Source organism: Nannospalax galili, unplaced genomic scaffold (genome assembly GCF_000622305.1).
Source record: "Nannospalax galili isolate Female #2095 unplaced genomic scaffold, S.galili_v1.0 scaffold46, whole genome shotgun sequence".
Taxonomy (NCBI): Eukaryota; Metazoa; Chordata; class Mammalia; order Rodentia; family Spalacidae; genus Nannospalax; species Nannospalax galili.
Genome location: NW_008355790.1, coordinates 398,815 through 418,446, shown reverse-complemented (window position 1 = coordinate 418,446; position 19,632 = coordinate 398,815). Strand labels below are relative to the sequence as shown.

General features: G+C 40.9%; 1 protein-coding gene across 1 annotated transcript in view; it reads right to left on the bottom strand.

Annotated features, from left to right (window-relative positions):
• Positions 1-19,632, bottom strand: part of Wwc2 (WW and C2 domain containing 2) — a 208,002-nt gene that overhangs the window by 72,069 nt on the left and 116,301 nt on the right. The window contains exons 5-9 of the mRNA XM_008853555.3: positions 16,213-16,292; positions 11,372-11,501; positions 8,542-8,688; positions 7,485-7,558; positions 4,078-4,320 (exon numbers count right to left, since the gene is read on the bottom strand). Of these exons, the coding sequence (XP_008851777.1) occupies positions 4,078-4,320; positions 7,485-7,558; positions 8,542-8,688; positions 11,372-11,501; positions 16,213-16,292 (674 nt within the window). The remainder of the gene's footprint in view (positions 1-4,077; positions 4,321-7,484; positions 7,559-8,541; positions 8,689-11,371; positions 11,502-16,212; positions 16,293-19,632) is intronic.

The window sequence follows — 19,632 nt, the reverse complement described above, 5'->3', positions numbered from 1 at the left end:
TGTGTGTGTGTGTGTGTGTGTGTGTGTGTGTACCAGAGGCTGATATCGGGTGTCTTTGTGGGTCACTCTCCACCTTATCTTTTGAGACAGTGGCTCTCATTGAACATGGATTGGCTAGACTGGCTGGCCAGTGAGCCCCCAGGGTTTGCCTGTCTCTGCCTCCCCTGTGTTAAGTTACGAATACTCACGACACACTTGTTTTTTGTTTGTTTTTCTACATGGGTGCTACAGATTCAAACTCATGCTTGCGCACAGATACTTTACTGATAGAGCCACCAGCTTTGTGTTCCTGTTCATATGTTCCCCCAATGATGTGAAGGATCTAGAAGGCAGGCGTTAGCTTTTCTTCTGTGTCTGCCCAGCTTCTTGCTGGTGTTACCAGAAGTATGATGAAGGTACCAAGGACAGCTACAGAAACCTTCTAGAGGGGCAGCCGTCTCTGCCCTTATGTGGTCTCCAAGTCTTGCCAGGAAAGGGCAGCGGGAGAGCTTCCTTGCACTCCAGATGTCTTCTTGGGTGATGACCTCCTCCACTTGCAGGAGATTTGGGAACACAGGCCTTTCAAAAGGCGCAGAGCTCCTCAGCTCTTCTCTAGCCATGTTCTTCAAGTCTCAGTGAGAAAGGGGCTTTTCTCCCTGGTCCCTAAAAGACTCCCACTGTCCTACTTCTCCACACTGCCCTTCTGGATGCCCCTGGTAAAGGGTGGGGTCCTCATCCCCGCCTGTCACCACCTCAGCACCCTAAGTGTGAGAGGTGCTGGTGGCCTCTCCTGAACTCATAACTTTGCACCTGGGGAAGCTTTCATGCCACCTACACCAGAAAAAGTTCTTTTTCCATTAAGAAATCATGACACTAATGCACCTGCCCATTTGTTTGAAATAATTTCCAGACGTCTTAGCAAAAACATTCAAATACCCATTGGTAATTTCAAGGCAAACCCCCTTGAATTTGTGAGAAGCAATCTGAAGATCTTGTTTGCCACAGAAAAGCACAGTTTAAGAGATGTCAATAACTGTAGGAGAAAATATGAAAGGGCCACAGAAAGACCCACACAGCATGACTTCCTTCATTTGAGAGCAATTTCTCTTCTGACCTGCTGATCTCTCACAGTGATCATCTCCAGCTTGTGCAAATGGGCTTTACTGCCACTAGATGGCGATCTCAGCCACTGCTGTGGGGCTCAGTGCTAATGCTCTACAGTGGAGGCAGTCACAGGGCTCAGGACCAAGAGGCTATGCAGGTCAGCTGAAAATTCACATGAGTTTAGCATCTTCAGAGACCAGTTTGCGGATACGCTGGAAATAATGAGGAACCCACAATATGAATGGAAAATTAGAAGGTTTAAAACAACGCAGGAAATAGCGTTCTTTGGTGGCTGTGAAGGTTTCCAGAAGAAATTGAGGGTCTGGGCTTGGGGGAGCACAGGGCACTCTGTGGTGAAAGTAAATGAGTTCCCCTTCCAAAAGTTTCCTGGCTACCACATGCCTTAGCACTAGGGAGATATATGGCTTAGAGAGCTAGTCTCTTACTTTCCAAGGACCCAGTTTCAGCTGAATGGCAGCAACTAGCAGAGCAGAAATAAATACATATAATAGAAAGAAATGATAAAGGGTAAAGAATAGGAAAAAGAGACAGAGTATGAAGGCAAATAAAGCAAAGGGATAACCACCAGAGTCAGGCCCTACCATGCTGTGTCTACTTGGGGAACAGAGGACTGGGTGCTCACTGTAGCAGCGGGCTCTGCTCTTTAAGACATGTGAACCACTGAACCCTGAACAACCAATGGGGGAGCTATACTAATCAAGCAGGAAAGTGTCACTCCACCTTGCCCTTGTCAGGATGGGATCTGCCCTTGACCATAGACACTAGAAAATAAATTTGTATGCACTTATTTGGTATGCCAAGTACCTTGACTTCAAAAGGACATAGACAATCAGCATATTACATATACTATATATATATGTATCTCCCTCCCTCTCTCTCTCTATATATGTATGTATGTATGTATATATATTAATATGCACTTCCCTTCCTGCTAATATTCAAACCATGGGAACAGACATGCAGGCATAAGTTAGTCAGCTATCCACACTGGTTATTCCCCATATGACACAATTCCCATGACTGGAACTCATTATATAATCATTATTTTATACAAATATTACATAGCTTCTGACCTGGTGAGTTTGAACCTGCTACTGAAAGTCTGACAGTTACTACGTGTATGTAAACAAAAGTACAAAATTCACTTAGGAACAAAGCATCCATAATTAAAAAAAGACAAGCAATACACCCCACCTGTAAATGCTGATTAAGATAAATACGTGTTTTCTCTTTCATAGTAAAAAGCTAAAGGTAGCTTAGAAGGTGTTCCCAGGTTCATCTGCTACAAAATAGAACATCAAGTCAGACTTGGAATGTCAGATGAGGGTGGGTACAGTGGACTCTCCAGGTCCCAGTTCCATATCCCAGGATTCAACTAATCCAGATGCTCATGAAAACCTCTGAATTTGTACTGATCACATACAGACTTTTTTTTTTCTTATCCTTGCTCCCTAAACAATACAGTGTTGCTACTATTTCCATAGCATTTACACATTAGGTATTCTAAATCATCCAGACACTGTTCAAAGTGTATGAGAGGATACGTGAGTGTTATATACTGATACTATGCAATTTATGCAAGGGGCTTATCGATTTCAACATGGGGGAGGGATCCTGGAACTGATCCCCCGTGGATAGCAAGGAATTACTATATATAATATTTATTAAGTATTATGCAATACAAAATAGCACTGGTGTTTTTCACAAAAGCTGCTCATTTTATTCTATTCACTGATGACAGCTGCTAATCTATGCTGGATATTTGAATTATAAAAACGTAGGCAGGCCTTGCCTTTTCACCCGTACTTTTTGTGCCCGTTGGTGTTTGTCAGATGGGTCTTCACTTAGCTAGTCTTTCACACACCTTATCCTAACCCTTTCTGTCAGCACCAGAGAAATCTGGGAGAAAAGAAGTGGAAGTGGGACAACGAGGAGAGTGCGGTAGAGTTCGAGCAGCCCACAGAGGCCTTCCTCAGGATGCTTGCTTGTGCTCCTTAAGGCTAGGAATCTTGATCAACATGTTAAGTAACAAAAGTCACTCTCCAGAGTGTACATGTCAGAGGGTTTTCCCCCTCCTCATCCCACTACTCCCACACTTGAAAAATATTTCGACATTTAAAAACCTAAACAATTATTGAGAAACAGGGATTAGGAGGCAGGAGGCCAAGAGTAAAAAAAGAAAAGAAACTGGATTCTGGCTGCACATTTGGACTTATTTCTAGGCCACGTGAGACACCACGTGGATTCGTGCAGGTTGTCATGGGGCGGGCACTGAGGATGTGGTTCTGAAGGGCTACAGCTTATTTCCAGACAAGCATCCCACTACGGCAGCCAGTAAAACCTGGGCACCCAAGTCTGATGCAGGTGTATTGTTGTCTAGATGATACACTCTTGCTCTGAACATTCCTGCTGACCTGCTCATAGAACTGGACATTTTTTCAGAATAAATAACTCCCACCTTAGGAAGATCAGAAAATTGTTCAGAATTATTTCCCTTTGCTTCAGAAGAGGGTTTGAACTGACAGACCAAAAGCAGGGAACATTTTGTGACCCATTAAGATATCAAAAGGAGCAGTTGTCTTCTCTTTTCCTCAAGAAATTAAAAGCAGTAAACATTTAAATTGTTGTAATAAAACCCAGAATAGGAAGCCTCTGTAGCTCTAACGGTCTAGATAATCTTTCTTACCAGAGTGCAGTCGTGTATAGATACTGTTATCAGACTTGGTCAATGATGTACTGCATTCCTGATTTATGTCAACATTCCTTAGTTATTTGACATCTGTCACCAACACTTTCACATTCCTGACACAGAGGAACCGATACTGGGATTCCTTATTGGTCTACAGAAAGTTCTTTGGTGTTGTTTCTGAATCCACTAACAGCAGAAGCAGCTGAGATTTTCAAACCAGGAAATGTTACCAGCTAAGACATAACTACAGGTTTAAGTCGCCCTGTTCCAAGAAGGGCACAAACCTCTCAGCCAGAGCCCTGCTCGGTGAGCCCCTCACAGACATCAGCTCCTCCTCTAGCCGCTGCCGCTCGGCTTCCAAGTGTTCCAACTCATCTTGTGTGCGTTTTTGTGGAGTGACAAACTGCAACTCTTTCAAAAGTTCTTCTTTTTCATTAATTAGCATCAATTTCTCCTTCTCGATGTCAAGTGCCCCAGGCCAGGCCTCACTGTCCAACTTCGACAGCTCAATTTTCAAATTAGCCATGCTAAAAGACATAGAAAATGTAAGCATGTATTTAAATTCCTTAGAAAGTTGAGTGCAAGCAAAGGATAAGTCTGGGTGGGACTGGGTGCTATCTCCCAGAGAGCAAGCAGCAACCCCATGTTTCAAGTCAAGTACACAGAAGTGTCTAAAGCAGAATGCTATGGGCAGGCATTGCTAATGAGCATGGGGTGATAGGAGGGGCACCTGGAAGGTACCTCGTAACAAAACAAGGCGCTCCCAAATGCCATTATTGTAGATTAGATTCCTCTGGGTAAAGATGCCATTCTCCAGCTAAATGGTAATTCCCAGGGCAGGCTGGATAGAAACTGGGATATTAGCAAACCAGAGAAGGAAGAAGAGCTGAGGCTTCGTCACTCATATTAAGGTATCACATCACCAAGGACAATGGGCAGAGCCTGGCCTCCTCCCACCCACACTCTCCTTAAGGCTCACAGTGGGAGTCTCCTTTCCATCAGGGCCTTGAGTGATACACACCATTTATTGAGGAACTCTGTACTAAGACCTGCTATGCTATTGTTTCTGACATATACTCCTCTGTATCTGGTTATTGGGCCATACAGGAGCAGGCACAGTGGACCTTAACCAGCACAGGCAGCTGGTATGGCATTACACAGTGATAATAGGTGCTGGTTCAAGGAAAAAAAGTGTGGGGTAAGAAAGAGGAAAAAGCACCAAATGCAAAGCTTCTACTTTCATGATTTTGCCTGACCTTGGATTTTCTATGGCTAGAGGTCCGTGATAGATGGACATGTTAGCACAACTCCCAGGTCAGCACAGATGTCCTGAACCTCCCGAATGAAAGGACTCGCTCTGTGGTGCTGTGGAGATAATCAGGACTCTCCACAAGGCAAACAGCAGATGGCTCTTTAGCCCATAAAGCAGAAGATGCAGGTAAACTATGTATGCAACTGATAATGACATAAGAAATCTACATTTCTATAAAAAGCAATGGACGATTACTTGGGTCATTGTTACAGTACACATTGAAATATGGAAAAACAGATAGAAAAATGGGAAATGAAAACGCAATCTAGAACAATGATGCAAAGTAGGTCTATATCCCTGTGCTACAAGTTTCTTACTTTGGTTAAAAACAAAACTGCTGCCTTAGATTGTACTACATACGCAGGCACTTCTGATTTCCACCCCACTGTCTGCACTCACGATAGATGTAACATCAGCTATTCTTCAGCTCTAACCACAAACCCATAAACAACTGTCTCAACGTACTGGAAAATTAATCATCAAATTGCTAAGTAAGCATGATATTATTGGCTTCATTAAGCACATAAAACAAAAGTCGGAAGAGAAAACAGGTTTCAGAGAAACATAACCCACCTCTACTTGCTCAGAATTGAGGAGGAAAATGCATTTTCAACATATGCTAAAACCCTAGAGAGTTACCTTCTTGTCAGCATCGCTAATAACTTCAGAGCAAAATACTAATAGCACAGCAATGCAGTCAAATGGCAAAGAAGCAAAATGGCCTGAGTCTTGAGACTGAAGTGGCCAACTGATATAAGAGCAACAGCAGAATACAGGAAAGAAAGTGCCTGTGTATTATTGAGTGCACAAGATTAGGTAGGCACTGGATTTTATTTTAGAAAGGGAGCACAGATCAGTGGGGAGACTGTTGAGGAAACTGCATGAGCACCCAGGAAGAGAAGTGTTACATAAGTTCAGGATGTAACCAACTATAGGTAGTCACAGTAGAGCAAAAGTTCAAGATGACAGGAAGGAAGGTCGTCAGGTCCGTAAGAAAATGGGTTTCAGGTCTGGAACTCCTCAATTCTGAGTTATACCCATTCGCCTTCAGAGAACTGGACATAAATCTTGGGCTTTGTCTGTGGCCGGCCAAGAAGTTCTGGCTGTTGAAGGGTTGGCCTGCTTACAGCGAGACGACCACATGTACCACCCTGGAGCAGCTTACATATCACTGGGCCTCCACACCAAAGATCAGCCCTCAATACTTACTGAAAACAAGGTCCTAGTCCAGGCCCTGGGAAGGAGATAATAAAATATAAAAATTTTCCTACCTTCAAGACATTTAAAATCTAGGGCGGAAAATTTAGAGATATTAAAATTAGCTGAGCTAAGTGTTGATCATAATGTTCAAGGTTATGTGGTTAATCATTTGTGGAATGAAGCTTAGGTTTCTTTTCAGTAAATTGAAGAACCAAGTAATATTTGAAACACTGACTAACATAGAGGCAAATATTAATATTCATTTCACTTTGTTAAAGCCTGAAAACCTCTGAGAAAAATAATGAAGCCTATCAGAATGACCTTCTCCCTGGACACAGTAGAGTGATTATCCTATGGAAACAATTTGAGTATCTACCTGCTAGATAAAGACCATGCAGTCTCTTGTACATCACCCCAACAGAGTCAAGAAAGTAAAAACTGTAGGGCTTAGTTCATGAGGTAAAGAAGGGAAAAAAATACTTCATCCTCTTCCTGACCTGAGTCAACTGGAACAGGCACCTTTGTACCTTCAAGGACAACAGTAGTAAGACTTCCCTTCAAGGCAAAGGAGCCGCTCAGTTATTCACCCTGTAATTTCTTAACTATCTAGACCTGGGCCTGGGCCTGGGCTACTGTATTATGTTGACCAGAGAAACCAATCATCTCACTTTAAGTATTATATAAGCTCAATACTGCTTTCCCAGAAGAGAAGGGGAAAATCGGGGGCTGGAGAGATGGTTCAGTGGTTAAGGGTACTGGCTACTCTTGTAGAGGTCCCGGGTTCAGCTCTCAGCACCCACATGGTAGCTAAGAACTATCAGTAACTCCAATTCCAGGGGCTCTGATGCCCTCTTCTGGCCTCCACGGGCAATGCAGGCACGGGTGCACTTACATGCAGGCAAAAGACACAAAAAATAAAAATAATGAATAAATAAATAAGTTTTTAAAAGAAGGGGAAATTTTTATTCCATAGCTCTCATTAAATTCTTGTTATCCTTCGTCTTTGTGGGGTGGAGTTAGTGAGGAGAGAGGGAAGCAACCCTTCTGGGATGAAACACCACACGGAAGGTAGCATTGGTGAGGGTAGGAGGGGATGTCAACACAGTGCAGAAGATTAATTCTAGAAAAGCAAACACTGTTGGAGCCCCCAGCCACGAGCAAAGGCTCCCCTGCCCTCACCTTCTTTTGGCTTCTTCATAATGGAGGCTCAGCCTGACCTTTTCAGCTAAATTTGATCTGCTTCGCATCCCAATCTAGTAAAAAACAGAAGGAAAAAAAGTCAATTAAATCTGTTAATGAGTGAAGTAAACTGCTTTGGTTTCTAGGAAGTGCAAGTAATTGAAAAGCTCAAGAAAATGATTCTGAAATGGGAAAGCACCAGCTAAGCCGGCACTTACCCCACAGTCACAGTAGGGCACACGTTTCTTTCAACTCAGACTTGGCTGTTTTGCAAAGACTTTAGCACCACTTTCCCCACAAATTAAATTCAAGACAAAAATATCAGGTAAATGTGTCTGGTATCTAAGAGTTTATGAAGGGTGTATAGGTCAATAAAATTTATGAACTGGAACTGATTTCCTTGCCTTTATGAGCCAAAATTTCCATCGTTTAACTTACAACTAAACAAAATAAAACCAAATAACCTCAGAAATTAATTTTCAAACAGTAAACCCTACTGTCAATATCCACCCGTTTTATTTTCATGACACATGCATCCAAGAAGTCTAAGAATACAGAAATAATCAGGAACGTTCTAAAAAGTAAATACACGCAATACCATTCCAAAAGGAAGAATGGAAATAATAATATCTAAACCACATTAAATATCAGCTATAAGTCACCAAAACTTTAATCAACCTCAAATTTATAGAAATAAAATTTTCTTGTTAGTTTTTAAAAGTACATATTTCTTCTTCCCATTAGCCTTAATGATGATTTGAAATGATCCCAATTTACAAAGCTCTAAATTTAATGAGGAAAAGTTAAATATTCATATATTTCTAGCTTTTCATATATCTGTAAAGAGATATGGCCTGAGAAATTTTGAACAAAGCCATTTATATGAACAAATCTTTCTATGATTGGCACTTTGACAGAAAAGATGAGGCTGCAACTTTTGAAGGTAATCTGAGGAGGTACCGAACGCACACTTTAGTTCCTGTTCCTGCTGACCCTCCACAGTTGTCAAGGCCCACCAACAACAGCAATGGGTTGACCAAAGACCCAGATGACTTACATCTCCAGAAATACTTGTCTGTGACCCAGCATCAAGGGTCTGTCTGGAGAGTGAGAGATGAGAATTCACAGGACTGGATCTCAAATCTGGCTCGGAGCTGCCAATGTTCTGATCCAAATGAAACCGCTCCTGTAGTTTAGCAAGACTCTGTGAAGACACACACAGTATTTCATAAAGCTTAACATGTAAAAGGGTGACTCATTCCTGTCAGGAAATGTTAAACACAAAGGCAAAGAGCTATCTCAATGAAAACAAACAATTACTTTATTTGTACTGTTCAGAAAATAAGAGCAGAATTTAATTTTGTGTATGTGCATATAACTTTGGAAGTACTTGAGATCATATTAAGCTGCCTTACTTTTTCCAAGTTGGCACTCTCCTGTGAATATCTATCGATTTATTTATTTATTTATTTATTTATTTATTTATTTATTTATGTGTATGTGTGTATGCAAGATATGTGCAATGCCTACAAAGGACAGAAGAAGGTACTGAATCTCCTGGAGCTGGAGTTAAACAGGTGGTTGAAAGCCATCATATGTAGGTACTGGGAGCCAGGTCCTCTGGAAGAGCAGTAAGCACTCCTAACCTCTGAGTCATCTCTCCAGTCCTTATCCTTGTATCTAACACATGCAATTTGGAAAACACCATTATTTTTACAATGGTTTGCTTGTGTTCATGTAATACAAGACTTTCAGTGTGACAATGTTCAGAGATTGCAGAACCTTTACGAGGTGGGGTCAGTACAAGCTACATAGGTAAGTGTAGGTATCACCCTTAGCAGAGATTAATGTAGTTCTGGAAAGTCGTGGTTAGCTACCAAGAAAATGGGTTGTTATAAAAAGTGCAGGTTTCATTTCTGACTTGCTGTGGTTTTCTGTTCTGTTGTGTACTCTCTTTCAGGTTCAATCATGCCATTGTGACAATATCCACAACAGGACCTTATTAGAGGCTGAAAAATGGGACTACACAAGATTAGACTTTCAGCCTCCTGAACTGTAAGCTAAAGAAGCGTCTTTTGCCTTAAAGTAGGCAGCTTCAGGTATTTTGTTATAGCAAGAGAGAACAGCCCACTATAGAACTGTTCAGCTTATATATTAGAAATTATAGAACCATGCAATATTTATAATGTCATCTTTCATTTTAGATGCAGTAAGACATCTTCCTACTTAGAAACACCTGTAATTAGAGAACTTTTTATCTATGCAGGACACAAGGGGTTATTCATTTGACATTAATGCTATAGATCAGGAAACTGAAGCCTAGAAGTTGTTAAAGGGTGGCCTAGGCCTCAGTTGAGCCCATCTATATGTTGACCGCATGGCATTGCCTACAGTAGGAATGGCTGGTTTGCTAAAGTGAGTTATCAAAAGTGAGTGTTCATTTGCCCTTCCAGCGCTATTGTTGACCTCAGAATCTACTAATTAATTATTCTATGTACTTCAGTAACTGAAAGAAATTTAATCTGATCTATACATAAGAGAAAAATTCACAGAAGAATCAAAGGTGATCTTAACCAAATACAAGGCTCTTGTGTAAACTTGCTCCAAGTTTCAGAACCATCGTGTGCCTTTCAGAAATTACTAATTTAACCAGCACGACAATTGTGGAACAGAAATGGAGTATGTATTAGTAAAGTCTTGCATGTGTTAGACATAAGTTAAAACTTGCATAGCAAGACTACCTGGGCCTGAACCCCTGTCCTACTTAACAGCCCCACAGTTTCAAGTAAAAGATTTGCTTTTTCATTGACTCAGTCAGGACTAAGCGAGGAAGTCAGAAGAGTGTCCGCCAGAAGTCACACTTACACATTTCCTGTTACCACATTATTGTCTTTTCCATCAGATAGACAAGTGATTTCAAAATTTCCCAAAATACAGATTTAGATGGATAAAAAAAGTATTTATCTATAGTTCAACTAATGTTTGGGAAATCACTCAGAAGTTGAATATCTTATTTAAATGGAGAGATTTTATTAAAGGTTCAAGTATCATTGTCAGCTCTAACATTTTGCTAAGATACAAACTGAATTCTTACTCAATTTGGTGAAGAGCTCCAAAATTCTTCATGTTTGTGATAATTATGGGGTAGAGAGAAGGGAAAATGTAAAAGAGAGATACCCTGAAAAACAAAAATGTGCTGGGCATGGTGGCACATGGCTTTAATCCTAGCACTTGGGAGGCAGAGGCAGGTGGATCTCTGTAAGATCGAGGCCAGCCTGGTTTACATAGTAAGTTCCAGGTCTGCTGGAGCTACAGGGAGACTCTTGTCTCAAAAACAGACAAACAAAAATACAAATCCATAAAATCAAAACAAACATGTGACTCTGACAAGTACAGATACTCAGAATATTGATCACTCAACAGCTCTTCTTCCATATGAAGCTGGTCCTGAAACAGCAATAACAAAAGGTTCTGCTGCCACTAGCAATTTCCTGAATAACTGTGGCTGTGCCCTAGCTGGGTCAGCACCCCTCACCCCAGCAGGCATGCCCATTACCTAATGATGAGGGCACACTCTGATGTGCTCTGGGCTGTGGGTCACTGGTATGGAGAACCCTGATAATCTGAGTCCCACCTGAAGTTTCCAGTGAGTTTTGGGTGTGCCAATATGCTAATTTCTTCATATGGGTTCCAGGTTCCACCTCCTACAGTCTCAAAGGACATCTAAGTCCTGCTTTCATAAAGGGCACCAGAATTGGAAACCAACCTTTTCTCCATCAGAGTCTGGGACACTCCTATGGAGTCAATCAGCATGAATGGGGTGCAGAACTTCTGTGCCCAGAGTTTCTGAGGTCTCAGCAGACAGACAAGGATGGTACATAACATACCTGCATCAGATCTTGTTTTTCTTTCTCTCCTGAGCTAATTGCTTTTCTGATAGATTTCAGCTCTGTTAGGATGGCTTTGGCTTCACTAAGTTCATACCCACTCTGGCCTCCAGACATCTTTTTATCAATTCTGTTGAAAGGAGGGAAAAAGTGAAAAAGAATGACAGTGGAGTAAGTGCACTGGAGCTCGCTCTGCAGGGTGTCTTAGATGGCAGATGATTCTACTTCACTACTCTGATCATTACTCTGATAGAATGATGCCATCTTTTCAGACTGGCTGTTTCTCCTCCTTCCTCTTTTAGTTGCCATGGGATAAGATTTCTCTCAACCCCTGCCTCATATCTTGACCCTTTCCAGTCACTTTCAGGCCCAAACACATTTTGGCTAATGCTGCTGCTGGCTGAACCCAGTTTTGACCACACTCAGCACATGTTGGCTAATTTCCACCTGAGAAACGAAGAGGAGGGGGCCTGCTGCAGCACAAGCGCCAGCAAGCAGCCATCTAAGTTTACAGCCATCATGTCTGAACGCCACCCAGTGCAGTGCTGGCAGCTTGGTGAGCCTTTGTTAAATGTTTGATAAATAATTATTTATACTAGTGAGTCTCATGATATTTGGATTATGTGGTTTCTTATTTCTTTAAAATATATAAAAGTTATTTATCTTGTCTTGCTGAAGGAATCCAAATTTAGGAATAAGACAGGTGAGCAGATGTTCTCATTTGTCAGCACGTATTGAATAATAGCTCCTCAATGAGTTAATTTACTTGTTATCCCAGCAGATGTGCTTATCGAATGTCCTTAAGTTTAACATTATCTCTGTGGGCTAGATGGTTTTTCTGTGACCCAATTCATTGGCTGTAAAACTCAACCATTTTTTTCCCCTATTTCTTTTTATAGAAATTGTTGAGCCTTCTGTTCATGATCACCCTGTTTCTCCCCAGCCATGGTACCGCCTGGGCTTGCTTATGGATGGAACTGGGTTTTACTTGTTATGCCTTTGTGCCATCAGCCCTCAGCTCTATACAGATTCTCAGACACAGGTTAGGACTTATCACCAGACCCACCAGAGAAATGGCAGACACTAAATCAGAGAAAATGGACTCAGATCTACTTTGAGCCACATAATTAATATGTACTTTCACTGTGAAAGGTGTAATTTGAATAAAAATACAATGCCATCCTAATCACTTTGCCAAACAAAGTTAATTCAAACAAGTACAGTGTGTAGATAATATATTTCCCCAAGTACTATTTTAGTAAATATTTTATGCTACTGAACAAGCAATTAAGCCTTTAAAAGCCTAATAAAATAAACTAAACTTGATTATAAGGTCATTTGGTAATGAAGTACAGCCAATAAAGTCACAGGATTAAACTCCCTCCTCCCCCACACAGTGTTCAGGGTAGAAAGGGGTCCCTGGAGCTCCCAGTCACCCTTTCCAAACAAAGAGCTGAGGCCAGCAAACTTAGACAGATTTAACTCTTAAATTGCATAAAGGCCAGTAGGCTGCCTATTCTAGATGTCAGACTCTGGCTTAGGGCTCCTATGATTGATTACACGAATCTAGAATACCTGATGTAAACAGGAACATATTGTTAATACTGCTTAATTCCACTTTATGAATGCAATTTTCAGCTCCTCTAAGTAGTATATCCACCAACCTAATATAGGCAAAGGTTTACGAACTAAAAGAAATGCTACTTCCAAATATTATGTTTTGACATTTTCAAGTATACCACTTTATACATTAAGAACAAGGAAACAAAAGCCAGAAACAAATTATGGGGTTTCATGAAAACTCTAGCAGCAAAGGTTATCTGAAACTGTCAAAGTGAATTTCCAAAGTTAAAGTAATATTTTTCAACCTATGTAAAGCTCTCAGAATGCAATGATAAAACATCCTTAACTCACAGGCTGGAAAGATGGCTCAGTGGTTAAGAGCACTGGTTGCTCTTGCAGAAGACCTGGGTTCGAATCCCAGCACCCACACGGCAGCTAATAACCAGCCACAATTTTAGTTCCAGTGGACCCAACACCCTCTTCTGACCTCCTTGTGCATTGCATGACACAGGTGCACTTACATACATGCAGGCAATATACTCATACACATAAAATAAAAATAAAGTTCCTTAGTTCAGAAGCATGCTTTGTCATTTGAAAATAAAAGCAGAACTAGGTCAGACTATTAATTTAAATTTCCAAGAGCTTTAAATTTTGACAAAATTTCTCGGCCATCTCATGCCACCACTGCCCAGCTCCCAGGGAGCCTTCACCTTCCCTTCCCTTCCTCCTGCCTCCCTCGAACCGCCCTACATCGGATGTTGCTTTTTCCTTTTTAGTTACATGCTTTTCCTTTATTCTCGTCACATTTTTCTCCCTCTTTTTGCCCAAGTATAAAATAAAATAAAGCAAAATAAAACAAAATATGAACACTGTTGCCGTTCTTATTTTTTGGTGACACTGGTTATAGAGCTACAAGCTCAGATACCTTTTGTTGGCTTTCAGAATGAAGTGCTGTGCTTTTATTCTTTATTTGAAAAGAATCCTTTTTCTCCCTAATTTTTTTTCACTCTATAAGAGAGTTTTACTTGAATGCATTCTCTGGAAAATATGTGCTCCCAGAACCAAATATTCACGGGGTCCACATCTGCTTTTGGTTCACTAAAGCTGTTATCATTTCCCATTTGGGGAGGCAGCATATGCGTGCACTTGGTATCCACCTGTACACAGCTCCAGTTCTGGTTAGGCTACAGTCAGGTCTGAGGCACAAACTGAAATGAATGACCTAGAGAACAAGATATTTGTTCAGCCAGCATAAAACTACTGTACCAAGTAAAATGAAAGCTCAAGGTTAAATTACATTATAACTCCAGAGTTAATACAATCTTCCATCCTGTGAAGGACTAAAAAGTTAAAAAAGTCTGGAATGGGATTAAATAGTTAAATCTTTTCCTGGAATGTAGCCAGGAATAAAAGCCTTTCATAGAATCAGCAGTGTGGTTTTTAAAGTCTGGTCTCTGTATTCCACCAGTTATCATTTAGTATTTTAGTAGTACGGTGCAATGTTTGAAGGAAAGCAGCTTTATTTTGTCTATACCAGAGATTATCAGGGGAGGTCTCTGATGCTAGATATCATACATTCTGTTCGTGGTTCATTCCAAGAGAATGCCTGAATTTCTACACAAATGTCTATTGTTTTGTTGTGGAATGTTATTGACAGATTCTTAAACATGCCTTAGATTCCCATAAAAATTGGTTGCAAGTAAATCATTTGAAACAGTAGAGCATTGTTACATCAACAGAATGAAAACAGCAAGTTTAGCTAACCTTTAATCTTGGGTGGTGATATGAGTTTTAATTTCATGTGTCTTAGGATGTCTAACGTACAACTGAATATTTCAAGGCACTCTTCACAGTTGGTTTTCTCTTCTTGCACCTACCACAAAGCCCTGCTGTATGTTGATATACAATTACTAAATAACATATCTAGGCCATTCTAGGTCTGTAGCTGTGAGACCCACCTAAGAGTCCATAAAACATGCCTGGCTTGAGCCTTGAAGCAGGCACTTTTTGAAGAGCTCCTCAGTTATTCTAATAGGTTTGAGAAGCACTAGGATGGAAGTATCTGGAAGAATAGCAGTGCCCTGCTTCTATGAGGCACGAAGGCTGAATCATGACAACAAATGTCTGAGAGTATAGTCATGCACCTGACTGCTGGTCAAGAGCACTAAGTGGGCATCCTAAGACACCCAGAACAATCAGTGTGTGTGTGGCTGGTGACATACACAGTGTTAATGGGGTGATGTCTCACTGCAGTGCACGGTCCTAGATTTCCTAAGAGCAGAAGGCAGAATAGGATTTCACAGGCAATAGGAACAGAACTGGGCACTTTCCATAGAGAGATGGCTCCTAAGAGCAGACTGGCATTCTTAATACCCTGTTGAGGGAGACTTCAGGAAGAACCCAGAACCTGTATGAAACCCATCAGGGAAATCCCTAGAAATACTGCCCCACAACTGACGGCACCTACCCCTGTACCATACAGGAGGGACATAAAACACAGCTGACGGCCTTTAGAGGACAGTGCCTTTGATGCTCCATGTGGTCACATGGCTATGAACACAGGCTTCTTTCAATATTTATAGGGACAGAGAATTGTGTGAGATGATGTCTTAGGAGTGCTTGGCACAATTTGGTTAAGGTGGGTCCCATTAGTAGAGAAAGCAGGGGTGACACAGGGCACTTCAGAACTTGCTACCTTTTCTTATCTACATTTTCTCTTAATCTGGCCCAGTTTAAGTACCCCAGTGGCCCTCAGAACTGAAATGCAAAGGACAGAAGGAATGCAGGAAATGGGAATGGCAGGCTTCTCTGCAGAGTCCTAACTTGCTCTTGTTCCCTTGGGATGGGTCAGGCCGGGCTCCAGGTGGTTTCTGGGACTGACAGAGAGGCTGACAGAAGCTGGGTGAGGACTCAGAGTAGCTGTAGGCTCAGAGTCCCTCCAGGCCAGCCCACCTGATCCAGGCACCAAGGCAGAAGTATACCACAGTCTGAGAAGCTGGCAGCAGTCCAGGACACAAAGTTAAAATTTTCACTTTGGTTTCTTTAGTTCTTCTTCAATGATTAAGAAAAAGCTCAAACCTTTTCAAAGTATATAGATTTTTCCCAAGTGTTTTCTTAGATAATTGATTTTGGAATTTGGTACAGAGCTTTAAGATTTTCACTGTATATGCTTCTTTGAGTACCCTCTTATGTAACTGGCACATCTTTTTTTTTTTTTTTATTAGTTAGAGAGCTTTGAATTACTGTAAAGTCAATTTCAGTATTTTTATACTCACTGTTGCAACGTTTCAAAGCCTTGTTCTTTATAGAGAAGTTCCTGCTTCATCTGTGAGAGTTCTCGCTTTAGCTTTTTAACCTTTTGTGAGAAATTAATGTATTAATGCTTATAAATCAATAAACATATAAATATAATGAACATAAATAATAACACAGCACACTATTTTAGTATATAACAAATTAGGAAGCAAGTAGACACACATAGCCAATATTTTAAGTAGTACACACTTCCCTAGCTTCTCCGTCACATACATTCTATGGGAAGTTTATGAGTTATGTTTAAATTATCAGTTACTACTACTGATGGCCACTTTCTTACTTAGCAACTTTGTAATGAGCTGGACATGAACCTGGTCTTAGTTTTGTGGTAAACGGAGGCAGAGTCAGATTTTGCAGCCATGGGATCTCTAGCCCCAAAAGCTTGAGCTCTTTCCTTCATTCATGGGGCTCCAGAGCTGCTGGCCAGTCTCTGGTTTCTCAGTCACGCCCAGTGACACTGGCCTCAGTGGCCCTGCCTGCATGTGCTGTCCCACTGCTTGAAGCTCTGCCTAGGCCTCTGATGGTTGACTCCTCCCATGTGCCTCTGCCAGTTGGTTCAATGCCACCTTTTCATTAGGACTTCTCAAATCACCCTCCACACGCCTCTACTCTCTTTTATTTACTTCAAATATTTTTCAAGACCTGCAATTTTCTGTGCATAGGTTTAACAACTGTCTGCCCTGGGGAAAGTAAGCTGCATCACATCATGGACATCCCAAACAAACAAACAAACAAACAAACAAACAAACAAACAACAGGTGTTTAATAAACACTTGTTAGCAGGCTGATAGAAATATTTTTCCTGGTTCCTAAGATTCTTTGCTAATAACAATAAGAAAATTTGGCAAAGTAGCAAATAGTACATGCCTGGTTTAGTCACAATGTAATGAAGGTCTTCATGTGAGCAAGAGAAACTTATTATTTCCATATATTGTTATAGCTTTAAGCGTTAAACTCTGTTGAACAGTATTTTACTGTACTTTTGAAGTTTTATTCTCTATTTTACTCGTTTCATAAGTATTTATTGACTCTCCACTATGGCCAGGTCTGGCCTCAGTGTGAACAGCAGGCCTGATCTCTTGATCGTCTTGCCCTCAAAGATCTTGTAGAACCATGGAAGAGCCAGATACTGCACAAACACAATCACCCAGTGAAGTGAAACTTGATCAATCCCAGAGGTTCTGTGAAGGAAACGCCCAGGCTATGCTGAGCTACATAGGGGTGTGGGATATAAGTTAGTGTGAGGGATTGGATAGAGGCCATTTGAGGAAATGACTGATGCTGGGGGGTGGGGGGTTAGTGAACACTTACTTGGTAAGGTGGGTCTCAAAGAATAGGGCAAATGCCAAAATCCTAAAGGAGGGAAGGACTCTAAGAATGCTTCTGCTGGACTTTAAAGAACACTCCTGTTGCTACAGAGGGAGGAATAGCTTGAGTTGCAGAAGTAGGCCTGATACACAGAGTGTTGAAACCATGCTGAAGATTTCTACCTTATGCTAACAGCAATGAGAATCAAGGAGGATTTTAGAGCATGATCTACTTTGTGATGAAAGAATTGCTGTGGTGACTCTGGTGACTGGACTGTTGGGCCTGTAGGAGCTGTGATATCTGCTCTGTGGGCTGGAGTATGAGTAGGTGCTATAGAGAGAGCCCAAACTGAGCACAGGGGAGACAGAAATCACAGGACATGGTGACAGACTCAGTGTGTTGGGTGAGGGAGAAAAGATGTCAGTCATCCCTTTCAGGCACCTGACTTGGCAGCAGGGTGGATGAACTGTTTTCCCAGAGAGTGGGACCAAATTTGGGGAGACTTCATAGGCAAATGGGACACATGGGCTTGATGTTCAGAAAAGTATCTGGACTGGAGACAGAAAACTAAGTAAGACTCAGTGACACGTAGACGATGCTCAGAAGCCTGAGAACAAATGAGATCGCCTAGACAGAATGTGTACTGGAAGAGAAGGGAGTTCAGGAACAGACTCAATATACCTCCCCTACTCAGAAGATAAAAAAGAAACTGAGAAAGAGTGGCAGGCACCCCGTTGTAAGAGGAGAAAAGAGCATGGTGACTGTGAGAGACAGTCACAGGTGAATCATGTCTGTGTATCTTAAAGCACAGAACTTTGGACAAAGTAGATATTCCATATTTTATCTGTTGAGTTTAATCTGAATGTTTAACTTTGTCCCCACTTACATTTTATTAGGGAAAATAAATACAAATAATTATGTTTCAGGTCTTAGTTTATAACTACAAAGAAAAAAAAACAAAAACAAAACAATGCTATTAGAATCCAAAGTGGAAGAGATGACTTGGGGATGAGGGCTACCAGATGGGGATGGAGATGGCTGAGCTGGTATTTGAAGAAAGAGGCCAGAGTGGAGGGAAGAGTGGAGAGCACTCACAGTGTATCATAAAGGCGTTGCAGTTTTACCACTAGACATCTCCATGCCAAATTGGCCACAAGTAATCAATAGCTCATTGCATGCGTACTTGTGTATCTGACAGCATTATCCAGTACTCTTCGTTAAAAAGATAATAACCTTTCTATTTAAGACCAAAAAAGTTTATTAAAAAATCAATACCAACTTAAACAGATGGGTTGAAACAGGTCTTTATCTTTGAAATGAGAGTTGATAAAAAACAAAGTGGTATGGTATTGAGACCATGCTGAACTACTATTAAAAACAATTAGTATCACTCACTGAAAAAAAGTAGCATTGTATTTAAAATCATTTGGTGTCTAATGGCAGACCAATTAAATGTGTTTTTAAGTGTTTAAAATATCCATATCTCAGAGATATTAGCACCTCTCACATTGACCTCAGTAATAGAACTGAAAACACTAAATACCCATTAACAAATGAATAATGGAAACTCAGTGTGTATCCATAAAAGAATATTATCCAGTCACGAAAAAGGAGAAATTTCTGCAATATGTGACAATGTAGATGAACCACAAGGGTGTTATATTAAGTAAAATAAGCCAATCACAGAAGGGCACACACTGCATGATTCCACTTGCACGAAGTACTCAAAAAAATCAAACTCACAAAAAAAGAATCGCAGTTGTAAGGGACTAAAAATGGGGAGTTGCTGTTCAGTGGGTACTAATGTTTCACGTATACAAGACAGTAAGTTCTAGGGACACTGTGCAACATTACACCTACAGTTAACAGCATGATGCTATACACTGAAAAGTGTTAGATGTCAAATGTTCTCACCACACACAAAATGGAAGTTTCAGTCAAATTTTAATTCTGGATTTTATTACACATTGAACAAGGATGGCAAGAAAACTAACCCGAGCTTGCTTTCTTTCTTTCCTTTCTTCTTTCTTTCCTTTCTTTCTTTCTTTCTTTCTTTTTCTTTCTTTCTTTCT